Source organism: Oncorhynchus tshawytscha, linkage group LG08, assembly GCF_018296145.1.
Source record: "Oncorhynchus tshawytscha isolate Ot180627B linkage group LG08, Otsh_v2.0, whole genome shotgun sequence".
Lineage (NCBI taxonomy): Eukaryota > Metazoa > Chordata > Actinopteri > Salmoniformes > Salmonidae > Oncorhynchus > Oncorhynchus tshawytscha.
The window spans coordinates 78,522,394-78,539,245 of NC_056436.1; the positions used below are offsets into that span (position 1 = coordinate 78,522,394).

A 16,852-nucleotide genomic window follows, 5' to 3' on the forward strand; every position below is an offset into this window, starting at 1 on the left:
CCTGACCTGCCGTAACATCATGGATAATGGCAGACATCCAACTAGATGAGCCTCACTAAACAAAAATATAGTCAAAATGAAGAGAGGGAACAGAGAGAGGGGGAGGGAACAGCGAGAGAGGCAGGGAACAGAGAGAGATGGCACAGAGAGAGAGGTAGGGAACAGAGAGAGGGGTAGGGAACAGAGAGAGAGGGAGGGAACAGAGAGAGAGGTAGGGAACAGAGAGAGAGGGGGAACAGAGAGAGAGGTAGACAACAGAGAGAGAGGTAGGGAACAGAGAGAGAGAGGGAACAGAGAGGTAGGGAACAGAGAGAGAGGTAGGGAACAGAGAGAGAGGTAGGGAACAGAGAGAGAGGTAGTGAACAGAGAGAGAGGGAGGGAACAGAGAGAGAGGGAGGGAACAGAGAGAGAGGGAACAGAGAGAGAGGTAGGGAACAGAGAGAGGGGTAGGGAACAGAGAGAGAGGGAGGGAACAGAGAGAGAGGGAGGGAACAGAGAGAGAGGAGGGAACAGAGAGAGAGGTAGGGAACAGAGAGAGAGGTAGGGAACAGAGAGAGGTAGGGAACAGAGAGAGAGGTAGGGAACAGAGAGAGAGGGGTAGGGAACAGAGAGAGAGGTAGGGAACAGAGAGAGAGGTAGGAACAGAGAGAGAGGTAGGGAACAGAGAGAGGTAGGGAACAGAGAGAGAGGTAGGGAACAGAGAGAGGTAGGGAACAGAGAGAGAGGTAGGGAACAGAGAGAGAGGGGGAAGAGAGAGGTAGGGAGAGAGAAGCAGAGAGCAAAGAGAGATATAGACAGGGATAGAGGGAGGAGAGAGAGAGGGAGAGGGGAGAAGAGAGAGAGAGGGAGAGATATAGACAGGGATAGAGGGGAGGGAGGGGAGAGAGAGAGAATGAGAGAGAGAGGGAGAGATATAGACAGGGATAGAGGGGAGGGAGGGAGAGAGAGAGAGAATGAGAGAGAGACAGAGAGAGAAAATGAGAGAGAGATAAAGGGTAAAGAGAAGAGAGAGAGACTATTTGCACATCATTACAACACTGTATATAGACATAATATGACATATGAAATGTCTCTATTCCTTTTGCGAGTGTATTGTTTACTGTTAATTTTGTACTGTTTATTTCAGAAAGATAGACAGAGGGGATAGAGAAAAGAGAGAGAGACAGAGAGACAGAGAGAGAGAGAGAGATGGTCTGACCAGTCTTTGATGGGACAGGTGATGCTGACAACAGAACTTCTGAGAAACATCAGAACCAGCCAACAGCTCTCCTGTCAGTCAAAGTGGCACCCTACCCCACAATGTAGGAAATAGGATGCCACCTCAGCCTCATTATTACAGTGCACCTCAGGCAACAATCACAACAACATAATCCTCACAGACACACACATCAACACAACACCTGTCATCTACACAATCATACTGTACTGTAGGTAGGTGGACTCACTAGTTCTGGTAAAGGAACATTAAATATGCTTACTTCAAATATGGAAAAATGCCAGAGCCTGAAAAGAACAAAATAAAAGCTATCTCCATGAATCCAGGACATTCAGATGGCGATGGTGGGGTTGAGGGATGTAGTAGTAGATTCCTGTACAGTACAGTTCAGTATGGAACAGGAGTGTCTACTGGAGTAGAGAAGCATTGGAACTCAGAACTAAGAACAGTTAGAATGAAGTGAAGAAGTTAGAATCCATAGTTCTCCAGTCTCCTGGGTGACAACTCACAATGAAACATCATTGGTCCTTCCTTCAGTGGTTCTTTTTTTCCTCGTCAATTCTTCTTCACAGGACGATGATGTAACCTTCCAAACACTTTGAGTGTTTCTCAGAAAAAAATAGATGGTCCTTGGAAAGAGTCTGTTTCTCTATTTCTCAAACGTTGTTAATCTAGTAGAATTGTCGTGCCAGAAAAGAGACTGGCCTCGTTTTGATTGACTGAATTCAAAAACCTCTGCTTGTGCCAAGTCCTCTGTTAGGTCATACTGTCCCAGGGGTAGGGGGTCCTGGGGAGGGGGTAGGAGGGGGCACGCATCTGTTCACACCTGGAAGGCAGGTGCAGAGTAGGGGGCAGGAAGGGAGAACAAAGTAGGGGGCAGGAAGGAGAACAGAGTAGGGTCAGGAAGGAGAACAGAGTAGGGGTCAGGAAGGAGAACAGAGTAGGGGTCAGGAAGGAGAACAGAGTAGGGGTCAGGAAGGAGAACAGAGTAGGGGTCAGGAAGGAGAACAGTGTAGGGGTCAGGAAGGAGGAGCAGAGTAGGGGAAGAGGTAGAGAGCAGAGTAGGGGAAGAGGTAGAGAGCAGAAGTCAAGGGGTGGAGAAGTGGATAACCAGAGAAACATGGTCAGTATCGGATCAGAAACAGAACATTATACACGACATCTAGTCATGCTTTCACAACAAACAGGCAACTACAACTATGTACTACAGTGTTCATCACTGTGTTATTGTTGTAGCATATAATATTAGACAGATATGATATATGATCATATGATGATGCTGGAGGATGGAAAATACACATCTCTGCTCTAGTAATGACACAAGGGAAAACTAGAGATGCTATTCAAACAATCCCTGAATCAGGCAAACACGAGGACCCGGAAAAAGAACATTCTTCCAGCACAAATATGAAATCTGGAGTTACCAACGGCGATGGAGAGACACGTGTTTTTCCGGCTTTTCTGATTACGTGTTTGATTGAATAGCACCCCGAGACTAAGGAAAGTAAGCGCGATCAAAATAGATTGAAAAGAACAGAAAGCTGTTGGACTACAATCTAGGAGCATCACAACAACTATTCCACAGCCAATATCAAACCGTGAATAATCAATATTTGATGATGGAAAATTGAAAAGTTGCCATGGCATCATCTTGAAAAACACAGTGTCATTGTGTTGCTAACTGATTAGAGACACTGTTTCTCTATGGAGAGCCTTGAGAGTCAAATAGAACTAGATCAACATGCTCTAATGCCATTGGTAATCATAGTAGTTCTGATTTCGTATCAGTTGCCATGGCATCTTGGTGCATTATCTCTACAGTAAACAAAACTCTAATGAATGATATACCTTTATCATTTTCAAACCATGTCCATAAAACAAGACCCTCTTTCTGAAGATGATATCTAACAATGAATCTGAAAATTCAAGAGCAGTACTTCACCTTGTGCCAACCACGTAACACACACATTTACTGTCAAACACAGATGTAACACACACACACACACACCGAACAGTACAGTACTGTGACACACCAAACCAAACACAGAACAACACAGTTCTGACCCATCCAGGGCTCTATTGTAACTAGCCTAACCCGGTGGTAAATCTTAGCGCTGGTAGTAGTGCTATAGGTCCTGGGTTGTGTCGGAAATATCTTTGCTATTTTTACAGTCCAAACTATGAGGAAAATAGCTGGCGGTGGTGTGAAAGGGCTGGTGTTGACGAATAAACACATTGCAGGTGTGTCTAACCTCGACTTTATTACCTCGACTAACCTGTACCACCGCACATTGACTCGGTACCGGTACCCCCAGTATATAGTCTAATTAATAACCTGTACCCCCTGTATATAGTCTGATTACTAACCTGTACCACCGCACATTGACTCGGTACTGGTACCCCCAGTATATAGTCTCATTACTAACCTGTACCCCCTGTATATAGTCTCATTACTAACCTGTACCACCGCACATTGACTCGGTACTGGTACCCCCAGTATATAGTCTCATTACTAACCTGTACCCCCTGTATATAGTCTCATTACTAACCTGTACCACCGCACATTGACTCGGTACCGGTACCCCCAGTATATAGTCTCATTACTAACATGTACCCTCAGTATATAGTCTCATTACTAACCTGTACCCCAGTATATAGTCTCATTACTAACCTGTACCCTCAGTATATAGTCTCATTACTAACCTGTACCCTCAGTATATAGTCTCATTACTAACCTGTACCCTCAGTATATAGTCTCATTACTAACCTGTACCCCCAGTATATAGTCTCATTACTAACCTGTACCCCCAGTATATAGTCTCATTACTAACCTGTACCACCGCACATTGACTCGGTACCGGTACCCCCAGTATATAGTCTCATTACTAACCTGTACCCCCAGTATATAGTCTCATTACTAACCTGTACCCCCAGTATATAGTCTCATTACTAACCTGTACCCTCAGTATATAGTCTCATTACTAACTGGCACCCTCAGTATATAGTCTCATTACTAACCTGTACCCTCAGTATATAGTCTCATTACTAACCTGTACCCTCAGTATATAGTCTCATTACTAACCTGTACCCTCAGTATATAGTCTCATTACTAACCTGTACCCTCAGTATATAGTCTCATTACTAACATGTACCCCCAGTATATAGTCTCATTACTAACTGGTACCCTCAGTATATAGTCTCATTACTAACTGGTACCCTCAGTATATAGTCTCATTACTAACCTGTACCCCCAGTATATAGTCTCATTACTAACCTGTACCCCCAGTATATAGTCTCATTACTAACCTGTACCCTCAGTATATAGTCTCATTACTAACCTGTACCCTCAGTATATAGTCTCATTACTAACCGGTACCCTCAGTATATAGTCTCATTATTAACTGGTACCCCCAGTATATAGTCTCATTACTAACCTGTACCCTCAGTATATAGTCTCATTACTAACTGGTACCCCCAGTATATAGTATCATTACTAACCTGTACCCTCAGTATATAGTCTCATTACTAACCTGTACCCCCAGTATATAGTCTCATTACTAACCTGTACCCCCAGTATATAGTCTCATTACTAACCTGTACCCTCAGTATATAGTCTCATTACTAACCTATACCCTCAGTATATAGTCTCATTACTAACCTGGACCCCCAGTATATAGTCTCATTACTAACCTGTACCCTCAGTATATAGTCTCATTACTAACCTGTACCCTCAGTATATAGTCTCATTACTAACCTGTACCCTCAGTATATAGTCTCATTACTAACCTGTACCCTCAGTATATAGTCTCATTACTAACCTGTACCCCTGTATATAGTCTCATTACTAACTGGTACCCTCAGTATATAGTCTCATTACTAACCTGTACCCTCAGTATATAGTCTCATTACTAACCTGTACCCCCAGTATATAGTCTCATTACTAACTGGTACCCTCAGTATATAGTCTCATTACTAACTGGTACCCTCAGTATATAGTCTCATTACTAACCTGTACCCCCAGTATATAGTCTCATTACTAACCTGTACCCCCAGTATATAGTCTCATTACTAACCTGTACCCTCAGTATATAGTCTCATTACTAACCTGTACCCTCAGTATATAGTCTCATTACTAACCGGTACCCTCAGTATATAGTCTCATTATTAACTGGTACCCCCAGTATATAGTCTCATTACTAACCTGTACCCTCAGTATATAGTCTCATTACTAACCTATACCCTCAGTATATAGTCTCATTACTAACCTGGACCCCCAGTATATAGTCTCATTACTAACCTGTACCCTCAGTATATAGTCTCATTACTAACCTGTACCCTCAGTATATAGTCTCATTACTAACCTGTACCCTCAGTATATAGTCTCATTACTAACCTGTACCCTCAGTATATAGTCTCATTACTAACCTGTACCCCTGTATATAGTCTCATTACTAACTGGTACCCTCAGTATATAGTCTCATTACTAACCTGTACCCTCAGTATATAGTCTCATTACTAACCTGTACCCTCAGTATATAGTCTCATTACTAACCTGTACCCCCAGTATATAGTCTCATTACTAACCTGTACCCCCAGTATATAGTCTCATTACTAACCTGTACCCTCAGTATATAGTCTCATTACTAACCTGTACCCTCAGTATATAGTCTCATTACTAAGTACCCTCAGTATATAGTCTCATTACTAACCTGTACCCTCAGTATATAGTCTCATTACTAACCTGTACCCTCAGTATATAGTCTCATTACTAACCTGTACCCTCAGTATATAGTCTCATTACTAACCTGTACCCTCAGTATATAGTCTCATTACTAACCTGTACCCTCAGTATATAGTCTCATTACTAACTGGTACCCTCAGTATATAGTCTCATTACTAACCTGTACCCTCAGTATATAGTCTCATTACTAACCTGTACCCTCAGTATATAGTCTCATTACTAACTGGTACCCTCAGTATATAGTCTCATTACTAACCTGTACCCTCAGTATATAGTCTCATTACTAACTGGTACCCTCAGTATATAGTCTCATTACTAACCTGTACCCTCAGTATATAGTCTCATTACTAACTGGTACCCTCAGTATATAGTCTCATTACTAACTGGTACCCTCAGTATATAGTCTCATTACTAACCTGTACCCTCAGTATATAGTCTCATTACTAACCTGTACCCTCAGTATATAGTCTCATTACTAACCTGTACCCTCAGTATATAGTCTCATTACTAACCTGTACCCTCAGTATATAGTCTCATTACTAACCTGTACCTTCAGTATATAGTCTCATTATTGTTATTTTATTGTTCTACTTTTTTTTTATAAGTTTATTTAGTAAATATTTTCTCAAGGCTATTGGGCTAATGTCCAGGATAAACAGACACACCAGCGCAATGATGCTTAACCAGCCTTAATTAAGGGGAGGGCTACACCTGGTTTTTAAACCAAATTAAACAAAATGGGGAGGGACGGGGCGGGGGGCAATATATTCTTTTAATGTTTCTAAATATGAGATTCACCAGCATAAAAAGGCACATCTCTTCCATGGACACTGTGGTCATGGCTGGATGGGCTGTGCTTCCGCTCTCTAAATCCATCCCATTATCAACTGTGTTACTGTTAAGACCTGCTCTTCCTGGCTCTTATAACTTCCCATTAGCGCTGCATGAAATTGTCACTTTTGCACTTTTTTTTAAAGACACAGCTCAAATATTGCCACCCCTCCCACCTCAGCGCAAGTCAGCTGATGGTAGACAGGTAAATTGCGGAACCTGGAATTAGGGCTGGAAAAATGCCATTGACGAAATTGCAAACTACTTTTGACACTTGCGCCTCCTTAGCAGCAGCTAAAAATAGAGCACCTACACTGAGGAATGTGTCATCAGAAACAACATTCACAGAGAGACTACACACATCTGTTAGGATGGGTCTAAACGGTACAAATCACACATCACATCAACAATGGCAAACAACACATCTGTTATGATGAATCTAACGGTACAAATCACACATCACATCAACAATGGCAAACAACACATCTGTTATGATGAGTCTAACGGTACAAATCACACATCACATCAACAATGGCAAACAACACATCTGTTATGATGAATCTAACGGTACAAATCACACATCACATCAACAATGGCAAACAACACACATCCAACTGGCGTTCTGTACACCTTCTGCATTTTCACTTCAAGATAAGATTATATTCACCATGAAGCATAAAACCTGTCTTTTCATTGGTGTTTAGCAGTCGTTTGATTGACAAGGCTCTTCTGGGAGATAATGTGTGACTAGATTTGGCTCTTCTGGGAGATAATGTGTGACTAGATTTGGCTCTTCTGGGAGATAATGTGTGACTAGATTTGGCTCTTCTGGGAGATAATGTGTGACTAGATTTGGCTCTTCTGGGAGATAATGTGTGACTAGATTTGGCTCTTCTGGGAGATAATGTGTGACTAGATTTGACGCTCTTGGAATGGTTGTAAATCAGAAGATCAGGTCAGACATGGTGAGAGGCGTAGGTGAAAGAGTGATGTGTGCTGTGTATGTACGGAGTGTGTGTGCGTGTGGGTGTGTGTATGTACGGAGTGTGTGTGCGTGTGGGTGTGTGTATGTACGGAGTGTGTGTATGTACGGAGTGTGTGTGCGTGTGGGTGTGTGTATGTACGGAGTGTGAGTGCGTGTGGGTGTGTGTATGTACGGAGTGTGTGTGCGTGTGGGTGTGTGTATGTACGGAGTGTGTGTGCGTGTGGGTGTGTGTATGTACGGAGTGTGTGTGCGTGTGGGTGTGTGTATGTACGGAGTGTGTGTATGTACGGAGTGTGAGTATGTACGGAGTGTGTGTATGTACGGAGTGTGCGTGCGTGTGGGTGTGTGTATGTACGGAGTGTGTGTGCGTGTGGGTGTGTGTATGTACGGAGTGTGTGTATGTACGGAGTGTGTGTGCGTGTGGGTGTGTGTATGTACGGAGTGTGAGTATGTACGGAGTGTGTGTGCGTGTGGGTGTGTGTATGTACGGAGTGTGAGTGCGTGTGGGTGTGTGTATGTACGGAGTGTGAGTATGTACGGAGTGTGTGTGCGTGTGGGTGTGTGTATGTACGGAGTGTGTGTGCGTGTGGGTGTGTGTATGCGGAGTGTGTGTGCGTGTGGGTGTGTGTATGTACGGAGTGTGTGTGCGTGTGGGTGTGTGTATGTACGGAGTGTGTGTGTGGGTGTGTGTATGTACGGAGTGTGTGTGTGTGTGGGTGTGTGTATGTACGGAGTGTGTGTGCGTGTGGGTGTGTGTATGTACGGAGTGTGAGTGCGTGTGGGTGTGTGTATGTACGGAGTGTGAGTATGTACGGAGTGTGTGTGCGTGTGGGTGTGTGTATGTACGGAGTGTGAGTGCGTGTGGGTGTGTGTATGTACGGAGTGTGTGTGCGTGTGGGTGTGTGTATGTACGGAGTGTGTGTGCGTGTGGGTGTGTGTATGTACGGAGTGTGTGTGCGTGTGGGTGTGTGTATGTACGGAGTGTGTGTGCGTGTGGGTGTGTGTATGTACGGAGTGTGAGTGCGTGTGGTGTGTGTACGGAGTGTGTATGTACGGAGTGTGTGTGCGTGTGGGTGTGTGTATGTACGGAGTGTGAGTGCGTGTGGGTGTGTGTATGTACGGAGTGTGTGTGCGTGTGTGTGTGTGTACGGAGTGTGTGTGCGTGTGGGTGTGTGTATGTACGGAGTGTGTGTGCGTGTGGGTGTGTGTATGTACGGAGTGTGTGTGCGTGTGGGTGTGTGTATGTACGGAGTGTGTGTGCGTGTGGGTGTGTGTATGTACGGAGTGTGTGTGCGTGTGGGTGTGTGTATGTACGGAGTGTGTGTGCGTGTGGGTGTGTGTATGTACGGAGTGTGTGTGCGTGTGGGTGTGTGTATGTATGGAGTGTGAGTATGTACGGAGTGTGTGTGCGTGTGGGTGTGTGTATGTACGGAGTGTGTGTGCGTGTGGGTGTGTGTATGTACGGAGTGTGTGTGCGTGTGGGTGTGTGTATGTACGGAGTGTGTGTGCGTGTGGGTGTGTGTATGTACGGAGTGTGTGTGCGTGGGGTGTGTGTATGTACGGAGTGTGTGTGCGTGTGGGTGTGTGTATGTACGGAGTGTGTGTGCGTGTGTGGGTGTGTGTATGTACGGAGTGTGTGTGCGTGTGGGTGTGTGTATGTACGGAGTGTGTGTGCGTGTGGGTGTGTGTATGTACGGAGTGTGTGTGCGTGTGGGTGTGTGTATGTACGGAGTGTGTGTGCGTGTGGGTGTGTGTATGTACGGTGTGTGTGTGCGTGGGGTGTGTGTGCGGAGTGTGTGTGCGTGTGTGTGTGTACGGAGTGTGTGTGCGTGTGGGTGTGTGTATGTACGGAGTGTGTGTGCGTGTGAGTGTGTGTATGTACGGAGTGTGTGTGCGTGTGGGTGTGTGACAGACCAAGGTAAACGTGTATGTATAAGGCTCGGTAAGTAAACAGCGATGAGAAGACAGACTGTCAGAGAGAAGAGAGAGAAGAGAGCGAGAGAGAAAGAAAGGTAAATCACCTGGTGTCTTCGTGTTGTCTCACCTTTCTGTTTAGATACCTTCCTCACAGTCAGAGCTGCCTGACGCTTCTGGTACTCTGAGATCTCAAACCCTGAAACACACAAGCTCTATGGTAACCTTGAAATAATGCAGAGAGTACACCATGACGGCAAGCATATCGGGCAGCACAGAAATAGAATAGAACATAATTGTTCATTATAAAATGAACATTTAACATCACCACAAGTAGGTACAAAATGTGTGACTGATAACCATCAAACGGTGTGTGTGTGAGTGAATATAAGTGTGTGTGTGTGAGTGTGTGTGTGTGTGTGTGTGTGTGTGTAAGAATGTGTGTGTGTGTGTGTGTGTGTGAGTGAGTGAGTGAGTGTCTGTAAGTGTGTAAGAATGTGTGTGTGAGTGAGTGAGTGTCTGTAAGTGTGTAAGAATGTGTGTGTGTGTGTCTGTAAGTGTGTAAGAATGTGTGTGTGAGTGAGTGAGTGAGTGAGTGTCTGTAAGTGTGTAAGAATGTGTGTGTGTGAGTGAGTGAGTGTCTGTAAATGTGTAAGAATGTGTAAGAATGTGTGTGTGTGTGTGTCTGTAAGTGTGTAAGAATGTGTAAGAATGTGTGTGTGTGTGTGTGAGTGAGTGAGTGTCTGTAAGTGTGTAAGAATGTGTGTGTGTGTGTGTGTGTGGCTGTAAGTGTTTAAGAATGTGTGTGTGTGTGAGTGAGTGAGTGTCTGTAAGTGTGTAAGAATGTGTGTGTGTGAGTGAGTGAGTGTCTGTAAGTGTGTAAGAATATATGTGTGTGTGTCTGTAAGTGTGTAAGAATGTGTGTGTGTGTGTGTCTGTAAGTGTGTAAGAATGTGTAAGAATGTGTGTGTGTGTGTGTGAGTGAGTGAGTGTCTGTAAGTGTGTAAGAATGTGTGTGTGTGTGTGTGTGTGGCTGTAAGTGTTTAAGAATGTGTGTGTGAGTGAGTGAGTGAGTGAGTGTCTGTAAGTGTGTAAGAATGTGTGTGTGTGAGTGAGTGAGTGTCTGTAAGTGTGTAAGAATATATGTGTGTGTGTCTGTAAGTGTGTAAGAATGTGTGTGTGTGAGTGTCTGTAAGTGTGTAAGAATGTGTGTGTGTGAGTGTGTCTGTAAGTGTGTAAGAATGTGTGTGTGTGTGTGTGTGTGTGTGTGTGTGTGTGTGTGTGTCTGTAAGTGTGTAAGAATGTGTGTGTGTGTCTGTAAGTGTGTAAGAATGTGTGTGTGTGAGTGAGTGAGTGTCTGTAAGTGTGTAAGAATGTGTGTGTGTGTCTGTAAGTGTGTAAGAATGTGTGTGTGTGTGTCTGTAAGTGTGTAAGAATGTGTGTGTGAGTGAGTGAGTGTCTGTAAGTGTGTAAGAATGTGTAAGAATGTGTGTGTGTGTGTGTGTGTGTGTGTGAGTGAGTGTGTGTCTGTAAGTGTGTAAGAATGTGTAAGAATGTGTGTGTGTGTGTGTCTGTAAGTGTGTAAGAATGTGTAAGAATGTGTGTGTGTGTGTCTGTAAGTGTGTAAGAATGTGTGTGTGTGTCTGTGTGTAAGAATGTGTGTGTGTGTGTCTGTAAGTGTGTAAGAATGTGTGTGTGTGAGTGTGTGTGTCTGTAAGTGTGTAAGAATGTGTGTGTGTGTGTGTGTGTGTCTGTAAGTGTGTAAGAATGTGTAAGAATGTGTGTGTGTGTGTGTGTGTGTCTGTAAGTGTGTAAGAATGTGTGTGTGTGAGTGTGTGTGTCTGTAAGTGTGTAAGAATGTGTGTGTGTGTGTGTGTGTCTGTAAGTGTGTAAGAATGTGTAAGAATGTGTGTGTGTGTGTGTGTGTGTGTGTGTCTGTAAGTGTGTAAGAATGTGTGTGTGTGAGTGTGTGTGTGTGTCTGTAAGTGTGTAAGAATGTGTAAGACTGTGTGTGTGTGAGGCTGTGTGTCTGTAAGTGTGTAAGAATGTGTGTGTGAGTGTGTGTGTGTCTGTAAGTGTGTAAGAACGTGTAAGAATGTGTGTGTGTGAGTGTGTGTGTGTCTGTAAGTGTGTAAGAATGTGTAGGAATGTGTGTGTGTGTCTAACCGATTTTCTCATCCTCCTGCACCATCTTTCTCTCCTCGTGGAAAGCCCGGAGCCATCGCATCTTCTCCTCCTGTTTCTTGGACAGGAAGATGTGGAGCTCCTCGCTGTCTTTGTTGTGCAATTTGAACGCGTTCTTCACGCTCACGTTGAAGTCGTCATCACGTCCGTCGATGGCGTCCCGCACGTCATAGCGGTCCATGTCGATACGGCCCTTATAGTACAGGATGTCCCTACGAATCAGGTCCTAGAGAGAGAGGTTTTGTTAGGCCCTTATAGTACAGGATGTCCCTACGAATCAGATCCTAGAGAGAGAGGTGTTGTTAGGCCCTTATATTACAGGATGTCCCTACGAATCAGATCCTAGAGAGAGAGGTGTTGTTAGGCCCTTATATTACAGGATGTCCCTACGAATCAGGTCCTAGAGAGAGAGGTTTTGTTAGGCCCTTATAGTACAGGATGTCCCTACGAATCAGATCCTAGAGAGAGAGGTGTTGTTAGGCCCTTATATTACAGGATGTCCCTACGAATCAGATCCTAGAGGAGAGAGAGGGAGAAAGAGAGAGAGCGAGAGGGAGGGAGAGGGAGAGGGAGAGAGGGAGAGAGAGAGGAGGGAGGGAGAGGGAGAGGGAGAGGGAGAGGGAGAGGGAGAGGGAATGGGAATGGGAGAGGGAGAGCGAGAGGGAGGGAGAGAGTGTTAGGCCGTTATAGTACAGGATGTCCCTACGAATCAGATCCTAAAGGTGACAGAGAGAGAGGCGGTGTCACACCGTGTGTGTAGCGTGTGTGTAACGTGTGTGTAGCGTGTGTGTAACGTGTGTGTAGCGTGTGTGTAGCGTGTGTGTAACGGGTGTGTAGCGTGTGTGTAGCGTGTGTGTAGCGTGTGTGTAGCGTGTGTGTAACGTGTGTGTAGCGTGTGTGTAGCGTGTGTGTAACGTGTGTGTAGCGTGTGTGTAACGTGTGTGTAGCGTGTGTGTAACGTGTGTGTAGCGTGTGTGTAGCGTGTGTGTAGCGTGTGTGTAACGTGTGTGTAGCGTGTGTGTAGGGTCTTTGAGAGGTTTTAGCCTGCAGGCGTTTCCCCATATTATTCTCTTATGCAACACTCTCCATCTGTCACACAAACACACAACAACAATTTTTCCCTCCCTCCCTCCCTCCCTCCCTCCCCCTCCCTCCCTCCCTCCCTCCCTCCCTCCCTCCCTCCCTCCCTCCCCCTCCCTCCCTCCCCCTCCCTCCCTCCCCCCTCCCTCCCTCCCTCCCCCTCCCTCCCTCCCCCTCCCTCCCTCCCTCCCCCTCCCTCCTCCCTCCCCTCCCCCTCCCTCCCTCCCTCCCTCCCTCCCTCCCTCCCCTCCCTCCCTCCCTCCCTCCCTCCCTCCCTCCCTCCCTCCCTCCCTCCCCCTCCCTCCCTCCTCCCTCCCTCCCTCCCTCCCTCCCTCCCTCCCTCCCCCTCCCTCCCTCCCCCTCCCTCCCTCCCTCCCTCCCTCCCTCCCTCTCTCTTTTCTCTGTCCTCAACAGCAAACCTGTCTCCTCTCAAAACTAAAGCCCTGGTTTAAAGCTAGCTCACAAACCTCAAGCTACATAAATCATTAAGCAACAGAGATATGTACAGCTGTAAACTATAGACTTCTTATACCAGTGGGCATTCAACACAATGACACAGAGATGGGAACAATACTGCACTTATTAAAGCATTAAGACTACAGGTATCATCCTAAAATATCTTCAACATTATATAAAGATCATGTCTGGTAGTCCAGCCTGTTTAGGACAGACAGAGAGGTAGTCTGGTAGTCCAGCCTGTTTAGGACAGACAGAGAGGTAGTCTGGTAGCCCAGCCTGTTTAGGACAGACAGAGAGTTAGTCTGGTAGCCCAGCCTGTTTAGGACAGACGGAGAGTTAGTCTGGTAGCCCAGCCTGTTTAGGACAGACAGAGAGTTAGCCTGGTAGTCAATCCTGTTTAGAACAGACAGAGTTCACTGTGTACTGGGCTGTGTACTGGGCTCTGTACTGGGCTCTGTACTGGGCTCTGTACTGGGCTGTGTACTGGGCTCTGTACTGGGCTCTGTACTGGGCTGTGTACTGGGCTGTGTACTGGGCTCTGTACTGGGCTGTGTACTGGGCTGTGTACTGGAGTCTGTATTGGGCTGTGTACTGGGCTGTGTACTGGGCTGTGTACTGGACTGTGTACTGGGCTGTGTACTGGGCTCTGTCTGGGCTGTGTACTGGGCTGTGTACTAGGCTGTGTACTGGGCTCTGTCTGAGCGACGTACTGGGCTCTGTCTGGGCTGTGTACTGGGCTCTGTCTGGGCTGTGTACTGGGCTCTGTCTGGGCTGTGTACTGGGCTCTGTCTGGGCTGTGTACTGGGCTCTGTCTGGGCTGTGTACTGGGCTCTGTCTGGGCTGTGTACTGGGCTGTGTACTGGGCTGTGTACTGGGCTGTGTACTGGGCTGTGTACTGGGCTCTGTACTGGGCTGTGTACTGGGCTCTGTACTGGGCTGTGTACTGGGCTCTGTACTGGGCTGTGTGCTGGGCTGTGTACTGAGCTGTGTACTGGGCTCTGTACTGGGCTGTGTGCTGGACTGTGTACTGAGCTGTGTACTGGGCTCTGTACTGGGCTCTGTACTGGGCTGTGTACTGGGCTGTGTACTGGGCTGTGTACTGGGCTCTGTACTGGGCTCTGTACTGGGCTGTGTACTGGGCTGTGTACTGGGCTCTGTACTGGGCTCTGTACTGGGCTGTGTACTGGGCTGTGTACTGAGCTGTGTACTGGGCTCTGTACTGGGCTCTGTACTGGGCTCTGTACTGGGCTGTGTACTGGGCTGTGTACTGGGCTGTGTACTGGGCTGTGTGCTGGGCTGTGTGCTGGGCTGTGTACTGGGCTGTGTACTGGGCTGTGTACTGGGCTGTGTACTGGGCTCTGTACTGGGCTGTGTACTGGGCTGTGTACTGGGCTGTGTGCTGGGCTGTGTACTGGGCTCTGTACTGGGCTGTGTACTGGGCTCTGTACTGGGCTGTGTACTGGGCTGTGTACTGGGCTGTGTACTGGGCTGTGTACTGGGCTGTGTACTGGGCTGTGTACTGGGCTCTGTACTGGGCTGTGTACTGGGCTGTGTACTGGGCTGTGTACTGTGTGCTGGACAGTGGGACTGAACAACTCTTAATGATGATATGGATAAGAGAGGAAAGACGAATACACCACATGACTAAAAGTATGTGGACACCTGCTCGTCAAACATCTCATTAATATGGAGTTGGTCCCCTTTTGCTTCGATAACAGCCTCCACTCTTCTGGGAAGGCTTTCCACTAGATGTTGGAATAGTGCTGCTACAACAGCCCCCACTCTTCTGGGAAGGCTTTCCACTAGATGTTGGAACATTGCTACGGGGACTTGCTGCCACTCAGCCACAAGAGCATTAGTGAGGTTGGGCACTGATGTTGGGCGATTAGGCCTGGCTTTCCAATTCATCCCAAGGGTGTTTGATGGGTTTGAGGTCAGGGCTCTGTGCAGGCCAGTCAAGTTCTTCCACACCGATCTCGACAAACTATTTCTGTATGGACATCGCTTTGTGCACGGGGGCATTGTCATGCTGAAACAGGAAAGGGCCTTCCCCAAACTGTTGCCACAAGGTTGGAAGCACAGAATCTTCTAGAATGTCCTTGTATTCTGTAGCATTAAGATTTCACTTCACTGGAACTAACGGGCCTAGTCCGAACCATGAAAAACAGCCCCAGAACATTTGTCCTCCTCCACCAAAATTTACAGTTGGCACTAAGCATTCAGGCAGGTAGCGTTTTCCTGGCATCTGCAAAACCCAGATTCGTCAGTCAAACTGACAGATGGTGAAGCGTAATTTATAACTCCAGAGAATGTGCTTCCACTGCTCCAGAGTCCAATGGCGGCGAGCTTTACACCACTCCAGCCGAGGCTTGGCATTGCACAGGGTGATCTTTGACTTGTGTGCGGCTGCTCTGCCATGGAAACCCATTTCATGAAGCTCCCAACAAACAGTTCTTGTACTGATGTTGCTTCCGGAGGCAGAAGGTAACTCAGTAGTGAGAGTTGCAACAGACGAAAGGACAGATGATTTTCACACGCTACGAGCTTCCTCACTCGATGGACCCGTTCTGTGAGTTTGTGTGGTCTACCACTTCCCAGTCGAGCCGTTGTTGCTCCTAGAAGTTTTCACTTCACAATAACAGCACTTACAGTTGACCAGGGCAGCTCTAGTAGGGCAGAAATTTGACAAACTGAATTGTTGGAAAGGTGCATCCTCTGACGGTGCCACGTTGAAAGTCACTGAGCTCTTCGGTTAGGCCGTTCTACAACCAATGTTTTTATCTATGGAGATTACATGGCTGTGTGCTCGGTTTTATACACCTGTCAGCAACGGGTGTGGCTGAAATAGACAAATCTACTAATTTGAAGGGGTGTCTACATAAACTCAACAAAAAAGAAACGTCCCTTTTTCAGGACCCTGTCTTTCAAAGATAATTCATAAAAATCCAAATAACTTCACAGATCTTCATTGTAAAGTGTTTTAACACTGTTTCCCATACTTGTTCAATGAACCATAAACAATTAATGAACATGCACCTGTGGAATTGTAACGGTTCTCTTGTGGTGAAGGAGAGGAGGACCAAAACGCAGCGTGGTGGTTATTCATGTTTCTTTAATGAAGACGCTATACATGAATAAACTAACGAAAACAATAAACGTGAGAACTCAAAACAGCCCTATCTGGTGCAAAACACAAAGACAGGAACAATCACCCACAAACACACAGTGAAACCCAGGCTACCTAAATATGGTTCCCAATCAGAGACAATGACTAACACCTGCCTCTGATTGAGAACCATATCAGGCCAAACACAGAAACAGACAAACTAGACACACAACATAGAATGCCCACTCAGATCACACCCTGACCAAACAAACATAGAAACATACAAAGCAAACTATGGTCAGGGTGTGACAGGAATGGTCGTTAAGACAGAGAGTT

The 16,852-nt window shown here is 46.2% G+C and overlaps 1 protein-coding gene across 3 annotated transcripts in view; it reads right to left on the minus strand.

Annotated features, from left to right (window-relative positions):
• Positions 1-1,076: 1,076 nt before the first annotated feature.
• The window catches only part of LOC112238722, an 82,505-nt gene continuing 66,729 nt past the window's right edge, over positions 1,077-16,852 (minus strand). Inside the window, exons 11-13 of one of the 3 annotated variants that reach the window (XM_042326005.1) lie at positions 11,854-12,097; positions 9,818-9,886; positions 1,077-2,042 (exon numbers count right to left, since the gene is read on the minus strand). In XM_042326005.1, coding sequence (XP_042181939.1) covers positions 1,978-2,042; positions 9,818-9,886; positions 11,854-12,097 — 378 coding nt within the window. In that variant the 3' untranslated portion in view covers positions 1,077-1,977. Of the gene's footprint in view, positions 2,043-9,794; positions 9,887-11,853; positions 12,098-12,229; positions 12,272-16,852 lie in introns of those variants that run through there. The other 2 variants (XM_042326006.1, XM_042326007.1) reach the window with 2 other exon arrangements.